This window comes from Lonchura striata, chromosome 7 (genome assembly GCF_046129695.1).
Source record: "Lonchura striata isolate bLonStr1 chromosome 7, bLonStr1.mat, whole genome shotgun sequence".
Taxonomy (NCBI): domain Eukaryota; kingdom Metazoa; phylum Chordata; class Aves; order Passeriformes; family Estrildidae; genus Lonchura; species Lonchura striata.
In genome coordinates, this window is record NC_134609.1 from 25055606 (window position 1) to 25073454 (window position 17849).

At 42.5% G+C, this 17849-nt stretch overlaps 1 protein-coding gene and 1 long non-coding RNA gene across 2 annotated transcripts in view; one reads left to right on the plus strand and one right to left on the minus strand.

Annotated features, from left to right (window-relative positions):
• Window positions 1-2580: 2580 nt before the first annotated feature.
• LOC110468244 (uncharacterized) lies at window positions 2581-6457 on the minus strand. Its single transcript, XR_013340269.1, has 4 exons — window positions 6358-6457; window positions 4745-4843; window positions 4211-4349; window positions 2581-2789 (listed from the first exon to the last, which is right to left on the minus strand). It is a non-coding gene; the product is annotated as an uncharacterized LOC110468244 (long non-coding RNA).
• FHIP2A (FHF complex subunit HOOK interacting protein 2A) overlaps window positions 6368-17849 on the plus strand; it is a 32951-nt gene continuing 21469 nt past the window's right edge. Inside the window, exons 1-3 of the mRNA XM_021525925.3 lie at window positions 6368-6478; window positions 14147-14225; window positions 16101-16270. Of these exons, the coding sequence (XP_021381600.2) occupies window positions 6434-6478; window positions 14147-14225; window positions 16101-16270 (294 nt within the window). The 5' untranslated portion in view covers window positions 6368-6433. The remainder of the gene's footprint in view (window positions 6479-14146; window positions 14226-16100; window positions 16271-17849) is intronic.

Consider the following 17849-nt stretch of genomic DNA (forward strand, 5'->3'; position numbering starts at 1 on the left):
CTTGGCACATGAGCTGCCAGGCAGGAATCAAGTACAGTGTATTACAGCACCACTCCAAGATCTAATCAGGAACAGGTTCCTTTATATTAGCTACATAGCAGACACAGGTCTGCTTACTTCAGCATTTCACAACATGAGGCCTGAATGTCAAACTAGTCCAAAGCAGCCCGAGGCAAGAGAACAGGGATGAGCAACAGAAATATTCCTACATGATGCTGGGTCCTACAGACTTCATTTTCTTTGCTCACTGTCAGTAGTGCCTCCAGCTTAGTTCCTTGAAGGCTTCATCCAAGTACAGACACTCATTCCTACAGGGCTGATGACTCAGAACGAAATTACAAAGGATTGAGCTGTACAGACTTTTTCTGGAAATGGAGTTTGGCTCAGAGTATAGCTTCTGAACATTAAATTCTATTAGGAAGTGTTCAGGTTCTCCCTCAACCCCTACCAACAGGTAAAATAATGCAATATTGACATTCATACACTCTCCCCTCTGTGGGTATCACAGGAGAATTCAGTTAGTTGCCAAGAAGGGCCAGTCTTTAAATAGAGGACCCTTCTTAAATTCGTTAATCTTTAGTTGTGATGAAGATGACGCAAATATCAGGTGGGATGTGAGAGCCACAGGGGTTAGTCAATGTCTTTGTAAATTCAAACCAGACCTGTAGCTTCAAACTACATCATCCAGGAGCCAAGCGGGACAAGTGAACTGCCAAGACAACGGGCTGTCAGGTGTACCAACCAAAGCGTTTACAGTCCAAGTAATACACAGCAGGTAAGCCCAGAGGTGACATTACTAGCTGGCAAACCAGTTCCTTCTGTACGGGATGCACAGGGATGTTTTTTCCCGAAAAAAGCACCGCGAGGGATCCGCTCCGAAGCCTCGTGGGCCGCAGAGGTGAATCCCGGCCAGCTGCGCCCTCTGCTGTCCACAGCTGGGACTGGCAGCGGCCGCTTCCCGGGGCGGCCCCTGCGACGCCGCTGGAATTTCTCATCCAGCTCCAAGGACGGTGGACGCTGGAGCGCCTTGTGGCACTAGAGTTTGGGCCTGCCTAGGTAATTGTGCTATCAATAATTTAAAATTAATCTCGAAGCCACTACCGAGTGGGTTATAAATATTTCAGGCACTTGCTTCAAAATTAAGATGTTTTACAGTGACAACATTTCATGTCGGGCTCCATGAGAGATTTCAATTATACCTCAGGATAAAGATATGCGAATTTAAAATATGACAAAAACCTACTTTAATTTTGGACTAATGAGAAGGAGAGCTCTGCTGAAAGCTTCTATACTGGCATGGTAGTAATGTGCCTGATTTAATTTGCATAACTCATATGGACTATCAAGATCAGCTTTTGCTTATGATTAAGCAGATTATCTGATGAAATTTTAGGGATCAACAGATTATATTCCTTAATCCAAAGATGTAAGTAACAATGAAATCTTATTATGCTTTAGAAAACAAACAATGCAATCAGAGCTGATCTCAAAATTACTCAGAAATCTCTTAGTAGGGTCAAGGCTAAGCACCTAAATTCTCCCCAGAAACACACACAGATTCTGGCTTCCAGACTTCCCTCTCGTACTGCAAGTACTCAGACAAAAGATTGAGGGAACCAATTTATATCAGGTAGACCATTCAACTTTTTTTCCCAGTATTTTATGGCAAAATCCAGTTTTCTGTTTATTTATACCACATTCAGATGCTTGCATTCGTTACAATTGCAATATAGCATAAACTGAGTAGTTTATTTTTAATCTCCTTGCTTTGGCTTTCACTACCACATGCCATTATCCTTGTGCTCCTGCCAGCCTGCAGTAAGATTGGCTAAACTCTAATTGAGGGTATTTTATCTGCTCTCAGTAATTTATGATATGCTAGCACTTGCAGATACTGTATGGCAGAACATCCATATATTTACTTATAGAAAAAAGCCTGGGTTTTAATGTTACCAGTGAAACAGAAATACTAGAGGAAAATATGATGTGATCAGAAATGTCTCATTTTACTAACAACATGTACTTCTGACCTTCTAGAAGTCTCCTTTACAAGCCATTACATAAGGTAAATTAGCAGGGTGGTACAGAGAGTGTAACTGAAGCACAAACAAGGAATAGCTGCTGGGCAGGCAATATTTGCCCAGTGTTGTGTCCTGCATGGTAGCAATGAGTGCTGGTGTCAGGAGACTCTTGCAGATGTGGCAGGTGAGCATGCAGACAATAGACAGACGACTGGGAAGTTTGTAACCCAGCAGAAGACAAATTAATGTCTCCACAGAAAGAGCAGATGTGCAGATGTGGAACAGAATGCACAGGCCAGGAAATGCCTGAAAATGGGATTTATGAAATACTGCATGAGCTGATTACATGGAGCTGCTGGCGAATCTGGAAGGAGGGAGGTGATGTACGCAGCTGAGAGCACGGAACCAGAAAATTCATGACAGAAAATGACTTCAGTTCCCCTGCATGCTCTTCAGTGTGGATGCACAGCATGTTTGCATTCTGTAGTAAAGCCCAGCATCAGAAAGGTCTGAAAACTATGCTAAATATCTTCTTACCTCTACCCAAAAGCAGAGATCATGCTGAACCACTAAAACTTCATTCTTTATTTCATCCAAGCATTCACTATAAACATAGATGTCAATCTGATTATTACAAACACAATAAAATCTTGCACAGAGTATCAACAGATATTTGGCATAGCGCTAACAGGAAAATTTTCATCTAGGGTAAAAAAATTCACCAAATCTTCAGGCTCTCTGAAGCAAAAGTCCAGACTGCAGGAACTTCTTCTGTAATGTAGACAAATGCATCCATTAGACATTGGCCCGGTGCCATCAATCCAAATAGCAGAGAGATTTTCAGATAAAAAGGCCAGCACATTATCTCAGTCACACACCATCTAAATTGGTTTAATTTAGACAATTTCATTAATTTGTAAGAAAGGAGAAAGTTCCCAAAAGCTCTATCAATTAGAACAGCCTCACTTTCACACTTTCACTTCTCACATTCAAGCAAAACACTAAATCATTGCATGTACTTTTCCAAAAAAAGAACTACCTTGCCAAAAAAAAAAAAAAACCAAAAAAAACCCAAAAAAAAAAACCAACCCCAAGCCAGCTGAACTGTGCTCTCAAGGGTACTAAAATAGGTAGTAACATTTGTGTTTATTTCAGTGGAAATAACATCAAGCATGAGCAGGTGAAGATGGATTGTTGCACATGACATGACATTGGTAGCCCATCCATAACTGCAGCATCTCCAATTGAATCATCCCGAATGAGAACAAGAAGAATCCAAACAAAATGTAACCTCTCCCGAGTTCTTCTGCACTGACACTGGTGAAACCATTCTTCTATTAGTTTCCAGTGATTTCATTACTATTGGCTTGCCAGTATTTATCCACTATTCCCAGCAGAGATAAATACATATATATATATATATGGTTGAGAAATTAGACACTAGTTTAAAAAATTATTAAAAAAAAAATCTACTATTTGCAAGACATATAAGCACCAAAGACTGGATTCTGCACTATGGCTACAAATTCAGGCCCAATCTATTGGCTGGTAAATGCAGGGTTAAATGCAGAGATTCAGTTTGTTTAATAGGCTCAGGAAAAAATAATTTACATGTAATATTTTCTTTCTTTTTTTCCTTTACTGCAAGGCATTTCACATTGAGAAATCTCAATAAGAAGTCACTTTTACAACTAAAATCTTAATTTCAACCATAATGAACTGTTCTGTTTAAATAATAATGCATTTATACACATTAGTCACTCTTAGAATAATAAGAGGCCCTCAAGCATTATAAAGTTTTACCTCACCATCTGTGATTCTGTGATTTATGATTTCATAAATTGTTAAGTACGATTAGGAATACTCTCACGGTGATAAAACTGTCTCCTTTATATCTTTATGATATCTTACTGTTTCTTTATTCATTCTGCTGCTTGGAGATGAGACAGCCCAAGCACATTTAAAAGACATTTTTGCTGAAAAAAAGCAGATTGCAAAAGCATCTTAAATGACCACATTCTCTTGGACACAGATATGCAGACACCTTCTAAATGCATCACCTGTCCAGTTAATAATCACCTAAACACGGAGATGTTTCATCATCTGGCTACCCACACAGAAAATTGACATTTCCTATGAACATCTATAGAATATAAGTTGACAAATAGAGAAAAACCCAACATAATTACCTTTTAAATTGATATTGACATATTGAGACTCCTGGATTTTGAGAAGGAAATAGCTCTGCTCTTTAACAACTGCAACAAAGGTGCATACATACAACTAGTATTTACTTCCATGGAGTATTTGGGGTATAGCTCTCCATGCCTGCAAAGCACAGGGGTAGTAATAGCAATCAGTACAGCAGAATCATTAGTAAGACTTAATCACAACATCGTTATAGACTTCCCAGACACAATTTCAAAAACAACAGTTAAATAGTAGTTTTGTTTGGTCTTTTGATTCATCTCTCTCTCCATCATCCTAGTATATGAAGAAGCTGGTGTTGATTACTCTCCAAAAATTAACGTGGAAGCTTCCCTTCATTTGGTACAACAGTGTCCCTCCCTTTCCCACACTGGTCTATCATCTTCCCAACATTTTACTCTGCTACCCAGTGCCAAAGTCATCCTGTTCTCCTATGTCAATTTGCCCAATGTCCAAACATTTTCCCAAAACATCAAATTGCTTGCCAGCTATAACTTCTGCTCACCCCACTTTACCTCTGCTTTTCCTGTAGCACTGCAAAATGGGAGGGATGGTCTTTTTCTTTGAAGTATTTGATTCAGAGGTGAAATGAAGCTCTCTTTGTCTCCTTTTCTCTGGGTAGGAAAAAATCCAACAGACAGTGAAATAAGCAATGTGCACATTGCCACAAGCCCTCTCATCTGTGGTACCCTGCAAGGACCATGCCACCCACACCATCAGCCTCTCATCCAGCAACAAGAAGACAGGATCATTTATGTTTGGAAAAGACCTCCCAGATTGTCAAGTCCAAGCTTTGATCTAATGCCACCATTCCCACTGAACCATATCAATAAGTGCCTCGTCCACTCATTTTTTGCACACCTTCAGGGATGGTGATCCCACAACTTGTGGAATCCACAACTGACTTTCTGAGCTCATCACCCTTACACTGCTTTGTGAAGAGTTACTTCCTTGAGGATCTCATCATCCCTGTGGATGATGGCAGACCCAAAATGTCTCAGCAGAGAGCAAGCTGGGCCTTTTGCCATACATGCCAGGGTTGTTCTGTATCCATGCTGTCCCAGGAGGAGGGTGGAGGCAGTTCCCCACCCTCATGATTCTGAGGGACCCCAGAAGCCTTGGTGGAAGTCTGATGGCAGCCTCGGGCACAGGCTCTGTGGAGGTGGGCATCCCTTCCCCTCACCCGAGACAGTGTGTGCCGAGGTGGGCAAGAAGGCCAGTGCCATCCTGGCCAATCCCAGAAACAGTGGCCAGCAGGACCAGGGAAGTTGTTGTCCTCCTGCACTGAGTACTACTGAGGCCACACCTCGAGTGCTGTGTGCAGTTCTGGGCCCCTCAATTCAGGAAGGACATTGAGGCACTGGAATTACTCCAGGGAAGGGCAAAGAAACTGGGGAAGGGTCTGGAGCATGTGTCCTGTGTGGAGTGGCTGAGGGCATGGGGGCTGTTTAGCCTGGAGAAAAGGAGGCTCATGGAGGAATTTATCACTCTCTCTAGTTCCCTGGCAGAAGGCTGTAGCCAGGTGGGGATCATTCTGCTCCCAGGTGACCAGTGGCAGAAGAGAACACGGTTTTGAGCTGTGACAGGGGAGGTTTGTGTTAGCCATTAGGAAGAATTACTTCACACAGAGGGTGATTAGACATGGGAATGGACTGCCCAGAGAGGTGGTGGGGTCAGCATCCTGGAGGTGTTTACGGAAAAACTGGACATGACACTCAGTGTCATGGTCTGGCTGACATGGCGGTGTAAGGTCGAAGGCTGGCCGCGATGCCCTCGGAGGTCTTTCCAATCCAAGAGATTCCGTGACGGTGATCCACCCGCAGCCGGGCGCTGCCCGCAGGAGCGGGGCCGGCCAGGGCCCGCAGCGGCCCGCCCACACTGCCCGCGACCCGCCCGGGCCGGAACGGAACGCGGCGCTCCCGGCCGGCCGCGCCCGGGGCCGGGCGGAGCGGGGCGGGCAGAGCCGGGCCGGGCGGGGGTGGCGGCCCCTGCAGGACAGCCGCAGCCTCGGCAGCCGCCGCCGCGCAGCCGGCGGTGTCAGTGCCACGGTGTCCGCCGGGGAGCGAGAGGCAGCGCCGGCGCCCGCCCGCCCGATCCCCGCGGCCAGGCCCCCGCATGCAGCCCTCACCCTGGAGCGGCGGCGGCGGCGCATCGAGGAGCTCTCGAGGTCCTCCCGGCAGCGGCTGCTGCAGTCGCGGGACAGGATGTTCTCCAAGTTCACCTCCATCCTGCAGCACGCCGTGGAGGCGGTAAGGCCGCCGGCGGGCCCGGCCACGCCGCGCCGGGGATGCGATCCGGGCCTAGCGCCGAGCGCGGAGCGGGGGCTCCGCCTGGGCGCCCCTTCCCCGCTGCCCCGCAGGGCGAGCATCCGCTCCCGGCTCGGCTCTCCGCGGGCCGGGGAGGCGGAGGCCGAGCTGGGCCCCGGAGAGAGCACGGGAGGGGAACGAATGGCCCCATTGCGGCCCTGGAGAGCCGCGGGTGCCGGGGGAGGAGGGAGCGGCGGCGGCCCCGCGCGGCTCCGGCTGTCACCGCCGGGCCTGAGGGCAGCCTGGCCCGGCCCCCACCCGGCCGCTGCCCGGCTGTTCGGCGAGACAAACAATACAGGAGAACAATCAGGAAACTGCCCAGCATTTCCATCTCGTCGTCACCAGTAGACAACAGTCGCCGTCAGCGGTGCTTTAGCAGGATGTCATCAGTTTCAAAGCGACCCTTTCCATCCCTGCTTTATGCTGTCATTGTGCGTGGGGGTCAGGCTTGCCGGGGCTGTGGGTGCAGCGAGGTTTCCTGACGGTCTGGGCAGAGGAAACGGGGCCTGTTCGCGAGCTCCATTGCTAAAGGCCGCGTTCCGCACTGCCTGGCCACACCATTTATTTTTTGCTTTTCAGTGAGGTGGGGTCTTGGTAGTAATTCCCTGCCTTTCAGAGCCTCTCCCATAAAACAGCACACCCAGGAGACTTTGAGTGTAAAGAGGTGATAAAAATCGGTAGGGAAATACTGATGTGAAGGTGGAAAGTGTTGAAGAAAAAAATGTTTAAATGGTTGAAAAAAGAGCTTGCAGGCCAAGTCCAAATAATTGAAATGAGAGCCTGCATGCCAAATCCTGCCTCATCTGAGGGGCAGCCTTTGTGCATTAATGTATGCTTCGATGCTGCACTTGAGCATATGTCTGTCTTTTTATGAGCCTGTAGTTCTGCAGGAGTATTCAGGTTTAAAAGTTAAGCATGTATTAATTACAGGTTCCTAGTTTGCTTTTTTAACGGTGTAGTGGCATATGGAAAGAAATGTTTTAAATGATGATAAAATGTTTTACTTGAAAACATCCAGGCCACACATGAATGCCTTCAATAGACAGTGGTTTCATTAGAGAGGAAACAGAAATTAGCGTCTGCCTGACTAAAGAAAGTTTGTTGTGGTGAGCTGTGCCACATTTTGAATAACAGAAATAAGAGTGGATGACTGAGAGATGCAGGATTGGAGGAGAAGGTATTCTTTCAGGTCTACCAATTCGAAAGATGTAGTAGAGGTTATTATTAGGAGAGTGTTCACATTATTGATGTGTGCAAAAATAAATAAAAAGGAGTGCATTTAATTGAGATCCAGCAAAAAATAGGAAAAACAAATGAGCTGAATGGAACAGGAAAAGAGTAGAGATAGTAGGGACTATGTGCTGCTTTTGATTAAAAAACCCAAACAAAAATACAAAAATATATTGCTACCATCAGTTTGCAAGTGAGTGCTGTCCAAAAACATGCTGTTTGTCCTTGCTCAGCTCTGGTGTCCCTTTTAGAATTGCCTCATCCTGCTACCACCACCGTGGTAGATCTCCTGATAAATACTGCACTATTACATTTACAGGATTGTGACAGATACTAGGAATGAAACATAGAATTGCAAAAGTAGGAAGAGACTAAGAATGTTTATTTTTAAGTTTGACCCAGTAATATAAAGACAGAACTGTGAAATAAAAATTTTTAACCAGTTTGGTGGCTGTATGTGGCTTTAAGTTGTTTCATTCTCCCTGTAGTAATAAGATGTGGTCTGCTTAGCTTTGCTATGAGGAAGTGACAACTGTAAATACTAAATATTAGCTCAGTCCACTTTGATGCCACCTTTTTCACAACCAAGAGAATTTGGAACATCATTTATGCTTACTGTTTTTGCTGGGGAGTGAGTGTGATGTGGGCAGCCTCAATTGGATTCTTAACCCTGAATATCAGCAACAGTACTAGTAAATACGGTATCAGTTGTCAAAAGTTTTGGGTGCCTACCCCAGGGTATGTAGAGTTGCAACTGTACAATTTTCAGCTGAGCTGGGCACTTAAATGCACTTGAAGAGCTTGGGTTTAGCTTTCATGGGTGGGACTTCCTTAAGTCAGAAAGGTTTGGACAGCCCTTCTGCCCTGTCCTTTCTTTTGCACATCAATTACATAATGCTCCTGCCCTGCCTCAGGGCCCACAGGCCTGCAGATTTCAGAGAGTGCATTTGAACAGTAAGGGTTCCCATGCTCTTAGGTAATCGCTGTTATCTTACCCTCAATGTGCCATCCCTCTGAACTCTGACAGGAGTTCCAAAGGTTGACAGTCTGGTAGACATGGCAGTATTTGCCTTTTACTTGTTGTCAGTGTATCACTCTTGGACTGATTGCCCTTGTGACAGGACTGTGCTTGAGGCAAGAATAAGGGATCAGTTGCTCTTTACTAAGGTGTTTTCTTACCAAGGTTTTTTCCCCAGAGAGGTTGTGGTGGTGTTCAAGTCTAGCCTGGATCGGCTTAAAACAGCGTGGCCTAGTAGAAAATGTCCTGCCCATGGTAGTGGGGGTCGAACTACATGGTCTTTTAAGATCCCTTCCAACCCAAACCTGTCTATGATCCTGTGATTCTCCTTGAATAGCTCAAAACTTTCAGTCTTTTCTGACTAAATTGCCCAAGTGTTCAAAACCATAGTCCTAACTTTCATTGCTATTGGATTCTAGTTTTTTGCAACCTCTTATCTTATGTCAATCCTGCCAATATCTTAGATACTTTTTGCTTTTTGGATTTCTCTGCAGCATCCAGATGAGCAAGCCCCACCTCAGTTACCCTGCCAACAGAGCATCCTTAAATTGAGTTGGATGTGTTAGTGAGAATGGTGGATAGGACTGCCGTCTTTGTTCCGTTATTTCAGGGCAGAATAGAAATGTTGTTGCTACATGGGGTTCATATTATTAAATCTGTGACAGTTTATATATGGCTTGTCCTCGAGATGTTTTCTTTCTGCTATGCATTTCTGATCCACTTTCATCCCAAAGGGCTATCCATGAGCACTTTATATTGTCAGCAACAACAAAATGTAATGTACAATAACAAAGCAGCGAGTTAGACTTATTTTGCTCTTACCTTGTGCTTTTCACTCATGTTTCCCTAGACAAAATAGCTTGTCTGTGAGATGGCCACTCAGTGTACAAAGGACTTTCATTTTTGTTTGATTTGGGCTTTTGGATATTTCACCTTAATAGTCAGTTCAAAGGGATGTTTTTGAGCCGTGTACCTTGCAGGAAATATATAATTTTGGTTGGCTTGAATTTTGCAGTTTGCTGTCAAACAGGAATGTTTGTACCACGCAATTGAATGAATGAAGATTTTGGTGCCTGCTGCAGATTCTCAAGACCTCCTCTCTACCAGCCTGTTATTCCACTGTGTCTCTGACACTGGTACATTACTGTATTTTCAAGTAGTTTCTGTCTATATTTTGAAGCAAAACTCAGCTTTGAAAGAAACCAAGTTACTTGGTACAGTCAGTGCCCCAAAATCATGAACTGCATAACTGATTAGAATAGAATTTATTCCTCTTGAACCCACTTTGTTTGATGTAATGACCTTATATTACTTGGTGTTTTAATCTTGTGCTGGTATAAACAAATTAGCTGACAAAATTTAATGCATGACTTGCAAGCAGTCTTAATTTTATATGTGAGAGCAGTGGCCATTACAAACTCTGTGCATTCATCGCTGAAGATCAAGTAAACCTTCAAGCATTATTCCTTTTTCACATGTTGTCTCAGACCATTCACACTGGTACAGTAGTAAGAGTGAAGAAAAACATCAAGTGACTGTGTCAGTCAGGGCAGTGGGCATTTACTTCCCCTTCCTTTCTCTTTGACCCAGTTTCTGCTGTCTTTTTTTTTTTTTTTTTTTAACTCTGGCATCTGACCAGACAGTACCTGTTATTTTTTTATACAGTGTTCTCTTTTCTTTGTGAATTTGCCCTAAAGATATTGAGGCATATCCCCAGCTTCTGATGTTTCCATCCTTTCCAGTATTGAATTGCACTTCTGAAAAGCATACGTGAAAAATATGACAATTATTTTTACATGCACAAAAGATTTGCTGTTAAATACTGCATATATATAAGTTTTTTTTGCTCTTTATGTTATTTCTTCCTGCCTAAACACGAATTCTTTATGCTTTGGAAAACAACGTGGAATTGTATTTTGGACAAGTTTTGTAATGAGCAGACTGTCCATCAGGTCAAAGATCTGTAGCTCTCCTGAGAACAGCACTTTTCCTGAAAGGAGTGGGCTTTGATTGTTTGTTACATATTGTCACCAGAAGAATAAGGCAGCATGTGTTAAGTTCAGCTCACTCCCGGGAAGCCCAACTGCTGGAGCTGGGCACCAGATGGAAGATCTTGCTAATCAGAGGCTGCTCCAGTGGGCTGCAGTTCAGTGGTGTTCAGTGAATTTTAGCTATTTTGTATACCAACACCTACGCTGCAGGCATGAAGATTATGGAGGTTTTTTCCCCCCAGAGGAGGAGAGCTTCACTTTGAGATTTGGAATCACTAAGAACATATTTAATTACATCAGGATTAATTACAGAGTCACAGAATATTCTGTGTTGGGAGGGACCCACAGGGACCATCAAGTCCAGTTCTTAAGTGGACGGCCCATACAGGGGTCAGACCACAACCTTGGTGTTGTTAGCACCATGTCCTAGCCAGCTCATGTAATGGGGAGAAATAAGTACATTTTTAAGGTAATGCCTTTAAATCAGACAAGTAGCAAGAATTAATGGCATTCACGAGGAATTCTGGTTTGCTTCAGAACCTCCATACGAGTACTTACACACTAGAGTGTTTATTCAGGCTGGCAGCTTTAACATGTATTCCTTCTCAGCTGATAGCTAATAATTCATCCTAAAAATAGATACTATAACCTCATACTAGTGCTACCTGTCCTAGTAGGGTTAAAGGATGTCAACCAAGTGTTATCATTTCCTAATGCTTTTCAATGCTTGGCTTTCTACACATACAAGGTGGTATCTTGGTCTTCCTTTTGTGTCTGAATAACTAAATTAAGAGGATTGCTTGGTTTTTTTTTTTTTTTTTTTTTTAATTTTTTCCCTTTATTTTTGTTTGTTTGTTTGCTTGTTTTCCTGTGGATTTTTGTTGAATTTTTTGATCAGGATCTGTCAGGATCTGCAGGATCTGTCCTAGAGGTTTTTTTTTTTACCTCTGAGAAGAGTCCCTAGAGGCATTTGTAGGGAGGGAGAATGTCTATATCCACAGTTCTCTCCCATGGTGGATAAATTATTGACAGTGCTGAGAAGTGAAATCCTTTTCCTGGCACTGATCAGAGGCACTAAATTCATCTTGAGGCAGATGAGACGAGAAGAAGTGGAGAGGAAAATCACATCAGCCAAGGATAAATCTTTAATGTTATCTATCATGTGTTACTTTGGAAATAGAGTGGTCTGGGAGGCCTGTATTCCTCAAAAGTTGTCCCTGGGTTATTCATCAGCTGGCGTTGAGGTTTTGATACAGCTTTTTTTTAACAGAAATGATCATTACATTGCTTGAAATACACATCTAGTGCAGCTAGTGTGACATACAGAGCACGATGCACAATATCATATGCTCAGTCTTCAGTTTGTTTGGTTATTCTTCTGAATTTCAATAACTTAGTAAATGTCACAGTGAAATAAACTGCTTTTATGCTGTGTGGGGTGTTCAGATACTGTGTGATAGCTGCTGTGCTAATGTGCTGCTCTGAATGCCCAGCCGTGGAACTCAGTGAGTGCACAGCCTGCCAGGGACAGGATAAGCACTGTCAGTTTGGTTTTCCTGGTTGCCATTTCCAAGGGCACATTTCCACCCGGCATGGAGGCTGAGATAGTTGCCAAGCACCACTACTTTTCCAGAGTCTTGCATTCCAAAGTCCTGTGTGCAAAGGGCCATTAACAATTAGCAATGCACATATCTTGGCATGGCATAATCGTCATATACTGGGCTTCAACTTAACCAAGATAAATTTAAGTGTCATTAAATTCAAGGCAAAGAAAAGACTGATGAGGAAAACATGCAGGGTTTTTTCAAAGAAACCAGCAACATCGGGTAAAGACCATATGAGCCTATACTGTACTAGGCTATATATGAACCCTGTGTCCCTGAGCCCTTCTTTGCCCAGGAACTGAGACAACACAGCACATTTCAGACCCTGTGGGGGAGACCCTAGAGGAGTTCAGAGTTCTTAGTCTCAAATGTGGTATCTGCAGCTCCTGGGGAGAAAACTTCTTCAGTTAACCTTTCTCTGTGTGGTTAACTGACCCCTGGCACAGGTTCCTGGAGAGGCTGCAGAGTCTCCATCCTTTGATACATTCCAAAGCCATCTGGACATGCTCCTGAGCAGCCAGCTCCAGGTGACTGTGCTGTAGCAGGGAGGCTAAGCTGGATGGTCTCCAGAGGCCCCTTCCAACTTCATCCCCTCTGAGATTCTGAGAAGGACTGGACTCCATTCCCTGTCAGGATGGTTCAGCTCCTTACCCTTCCAAAACAGACACACCAGTTTATACTTGGGATTCTTTCTGTTTGCCCACAGGACTCATCACTGCCATTCTGTCCAGTGATAATCCCCTATTTCAGGATAACCTGTAAAAGAATGACTTGAGGACTTGATGATCCAAAAAAAAAGAAAAAAAAAAGCCTCAAGCAAGTAGGATTAGACCTCAATAACAACAGATCCTCATGTGACCTATTGAATGTTTGGGGTTTTACCAGCTCAAAACATTCAGGGGCACAAATCCACTGCTTGTCTCAGCTCTCACTTTGGAGAGCAGAGTGGTGAAATGACTGTGGTCCTTTATTCACAGGCTGCCTGTGGTGTAATGGGCCACAGGCCACCTGTGTCTCAGAGGGAAAGGGGCAGTGCTGATGGTGACTGCATGGGTGGGCTCCTTCTTGCACGTTGTTATTCCTGGATGCTGCTCACGCCCAGCCAGCCATCCCAAACTCCTCCAGGAAAGGAGAAACTTCCTTTTCTTGCAGAAATAAAATAATAAACATATTTGTTTAAAAAAAAAAATAAAAACCCGCCAAGCTTTGAGTATGGGCCTAAAAAAAAAAAAAAAAAAAAAAAATTTGAAAAAAGAAACAAAACTCAACCTAAAAACTGAACAAAGATCTTCTAAAAGAACTTGTGGCTAACAGGAAAAAAGGCATGGTAAAACTGGATAAAGCAACTAATTGGTATTTTTGAGGGAGCAGACGGAGAGAACAGAGTGTACAGAAAAGCAAGAAGGCATCAAGAGCAGATGTGAAAGAGCATGATTTTTCCTACAGGACAAAAGTGTGGTCTAAACAATACACGCATGCATTTCTAGTGTTGCTTTGCTGTAGGAGCAATTGCTTTTCTTGCTTCAAATAGATTGTCTGGTGATAGAGACATCACAGAGATTATTACTGATGTTTACAAGCAGGCAGTGTGGCATGGGGCTCAGCCATGAATAATGAATGTAGTCCTTGTTAAAGAGCAGAGAGTAACAACTGTAGCACTATCTGCAGCACTTTACATCCAAGTATAAGATAAATTTGAATTTATTCTCTGAGCAAATATGTTCATTCCATTTCTAACTGGTTTTTGTTGTGGTTTTTTTCCCCACAGCTCGCACCTTCCCTTCCATTACAAGAAGATTTTGTTTACCACTGGAAAGCAATCACCCATTACTACATAGAGACCTCAGGTAACAGAAAAAAGCATTCTGGGTTTGTCTTTTTATTGTGGAAACTAGAATTCAGAATTTCAGTGTTTTTAAAAAGTAAAGCTCAAGAAATACTAATATGAATAATGTCTTTAATCAAAATACAAGCAATAACTAGTAATTAAAAATATCATGTGATTCCATCCGTAAAAGTCGGCGTGAAAAATGGTTGAAGTCTTGTTTCTTGAGTACCATGTAGAGAACTGCACCTTTTTACATCTGACCCAGTTTCTGCCTTCACATACTCCGTTTAATCTAAACAGACAGCTGCAGAAATGCAGTCCCTGCTGTTAACATTTTTATTGCTCTGCATCAGGGATTTTCTTTTTCTTCACAAGATTTTAACAAAAGTAATTTTGTGGTCATAGATTTTACCAGACACAGATGGATTCCATGTGTTCAGTATTAGTTACTTTTGCTTTAGTGTCTTGTCTCAGTGTTAAGTATTTTGATGGCACAGACAAGTTTTATTAAACCTTACATGTTACACTGCTCTTCTTAAAAATAGAGACTATGATGAAATATTGGTTTAATTGCTTTTTTAAAAACTCTTCCCTGGTTTGGTTTTTTTTCCCAACAATTATGCAGTATGTAAATTTTTAATTTTGTACCTATTTATGAAACAGTTATGTTTTAAGAATGAATCTTGCCGTGCTTTCCTCAAGCTTATTAGTTCTGACTTTCTGCTGGAAGAGCTGTTGAGTCTGTGTTTGTGTCTGATGATCTTGTTTATATCAATATTTGCTCGTAAAACTGCAACGTGACCTTTGGTTCCAAATACCCATCTTTTGGAACACTATGTGATGTTTCCAAAGGTGGAAATGACAGGGTGGCAAGGAAAACTGACACCTGCAGTGACGTGGTGCTGAATAAAAGCTGACCTCTCTCCCAGAGTTTCAGAAGTGTTTTGAAAAAGAAGTTTCCACTCGGTGGATACATTTCTGTCCTCTGCAGCAGGAGCAGAATTATGTGTAGGAAATTCAAGCAAAACACTCCAGGCTAACTGGAGCTCATGGCAGAGACCAAAATCACTCTGACATGGCAGTTTCCCTGTGTGATCTTGTTGCCAGTTGCATGCAAGTGACAAGTTATTTTTAGACTATTGCGTAAACAGTAGTAACCATTTCCCTAGGATAGTTGTTCATGTATAACTCAATGAAAAACATAAAAGGAAAATCTTCATGTGTGGATATGTTCTACAGTATGTGAATGCCAGTTCCTACTTCCATAAATCCACTGCAGTTTAATAACTTTAATATAATAAAATCAACATCTTACCCTTTCATTCATAATGTTTGGCTGAATTCTATTTTAATGCAGAAACTACAAAAAAGAAATCTAAAAGTTTTTGGAGAATAAATAACATAGAGTTTGAATTTTCTTTGTTGTTATCAGCAGAAAAACCATTTATTTAGTGATCTAGTTTGTAAAGGAACTGATCAGCTGCAAATTAAGCTGATGTTGGAGGCCATTCACAGATTTGAGAATACTGTATGAAGGGTCAAAGAGGAAGTTATCAAGACCTAGTTCATCCTAAACAGAAGATTGAGAATTGTACCTTCTCTTCCTTGTCTTGCTGTCTGGCAATAGAAATTTTCCTTTTTTGACCGTGTAATTACTGCATGTTTTGAATTTTGGCACTTCACCTTTTCCCCACTGCAAGGTCAGATACCTGCCCAATGCATATTCCAGTGTTCATGTTCAGATACATTTCTGAAGTTTTCTTTAAGACATGTTAAAAACTTTCATTGTGTATCGAGTTCTTTAAGTGGATGTCATAAGTCTTAAATTTGGAACTGAACTTAAGTATAAGGGCAATTTTTAAATCATTCTTAATTACCTATTTCTTTTATTTAGATGACAAAGCTCCTGTGACTGATACAAATATTCCCTCTCACCTGGAACAGATGTTGGATATTTTAGTTCAAGAAGAAAATGAGAGGGAATCAGGTGAAACAGGACCATGTATGGAATATTTGCTGCATCACAAGATTCTGGAGACACTCTACACCCTAGGAAAAGCTGATGTATGTATCTCTCAGTAGAACAGATTATCTCTTGTGTGAGTTCCTAGTTGTTACTGAGACTGAAGTTCTACAGTAGGTGGTAGTGTGGGACACAGCTCTAGCAAAGAGCTGCTTGCTTATATTACAAATATACCAACATCTATCACCATATTACCAGCATACTACAAATAACAGCCTTTTGCAGGTGTGATCAGGGTGAGACAAACCCCTGAGGTGCTGGCAGTGGTGAGATTCACCACTCTAATAATGCTGATGGTGAAAGTAGAAGTAGGAGAAACATTTTTGTTCAGTCTATAGAGTTTTTCTGGCTACTGCACGACAGTATTATCCCTCTCTGCCCTTTCTTAAATGTTGGGGGATTCTTGGGTGAAAGGTGTTGTGTTAAAAACAAATTTTCGATTAACTTTTCTGAATGTATTGAGCTATTGCTCAGAAAGACTTTGATATCAGAAAACATTAATTTGAGTTGATCTTCAGACAGCTTTCCTACCTTGGCAGTATTGTCTGGTTCTTCATGTCTGCTTTGTGGCACACATGAAGTAGAATGTTTTGTATCACAGTGCAGACTCAGGGAGGCATGGCTTATCCCTTTCCAAGGATAAATGGAGCTCTCCAGTGTTTCCTTCTCAGTCAGTCTTCTGCACATTGTCATGAGTTTTTAATTGATTTTACATAAGCAGGCAACACAGGACGGTGGCTGTCTGAGCCCGAGATGTTCCTTGCTCTGGAAGGGCCAGACATCTGCAGTACCTGTTACTTTATCAGCTGTCCTGCAGTCAGGCTAAAACACCTGCTCCAGCTGGGCTTAGAACCACAACACTGCTGTATTAAAGATACTTGCTCAGAAACAGCTCGTTCAGTAATCCCTAAATGTTGTCAAGAAACCAAGATGAAATGGTGACATATGTGAAGTGGGTAATTAGTAGTAGTGTTTCTAAAAGTTGAGAGAAGTCATTCTGTACTCATACAAATATGTCTGTACAGGCAATTCTTGTACAGCCTGTCTTTACACTTTGCCACTTGTGAGTTGATACATCTGAAGTAAACACACAGTTCAGTGCTTGCAAGATGTTGCAAAGATCTGGTGCAAAATGAATAGTTCCCTTTCACAGCAGTCAGCTAGACTTACTGCATTACTGTGGCTGTGCCCTGATGGTATGTATCTTGCTATTCTGTTCAAAGAATTGCTTGGCAACTCTGCAAGGATTAGGGATTAAAAATCTAGAGATAATTACTTAGAAGGGAGAGCCATGTTGCCACCTCAGCTTCATTTGGACATGCAAATGAGGGAAATTATGTGGGTTAAAATTAACAGCATTTATTAACATGGTTAATAAATTAGTTATTAACTAATTAGTTTGGGGGAATTTAGCTAGGAACAAAGGTACGTAAAGGTCCACAAGCCATCAGATCTCCTGGAGATAGGAAGGTGCTTTCATGTGATGTGGTGCATTAGGGACAGTAGAACAAGGGTCTACATATTCTACAGATATTCGTGATTTATATTCTGCTCAGGGAAGGCAGCAGCTTTCTCTTGTCCTGGACCATCTGTGCATTTATAAACACTTTAGCTGGCTAC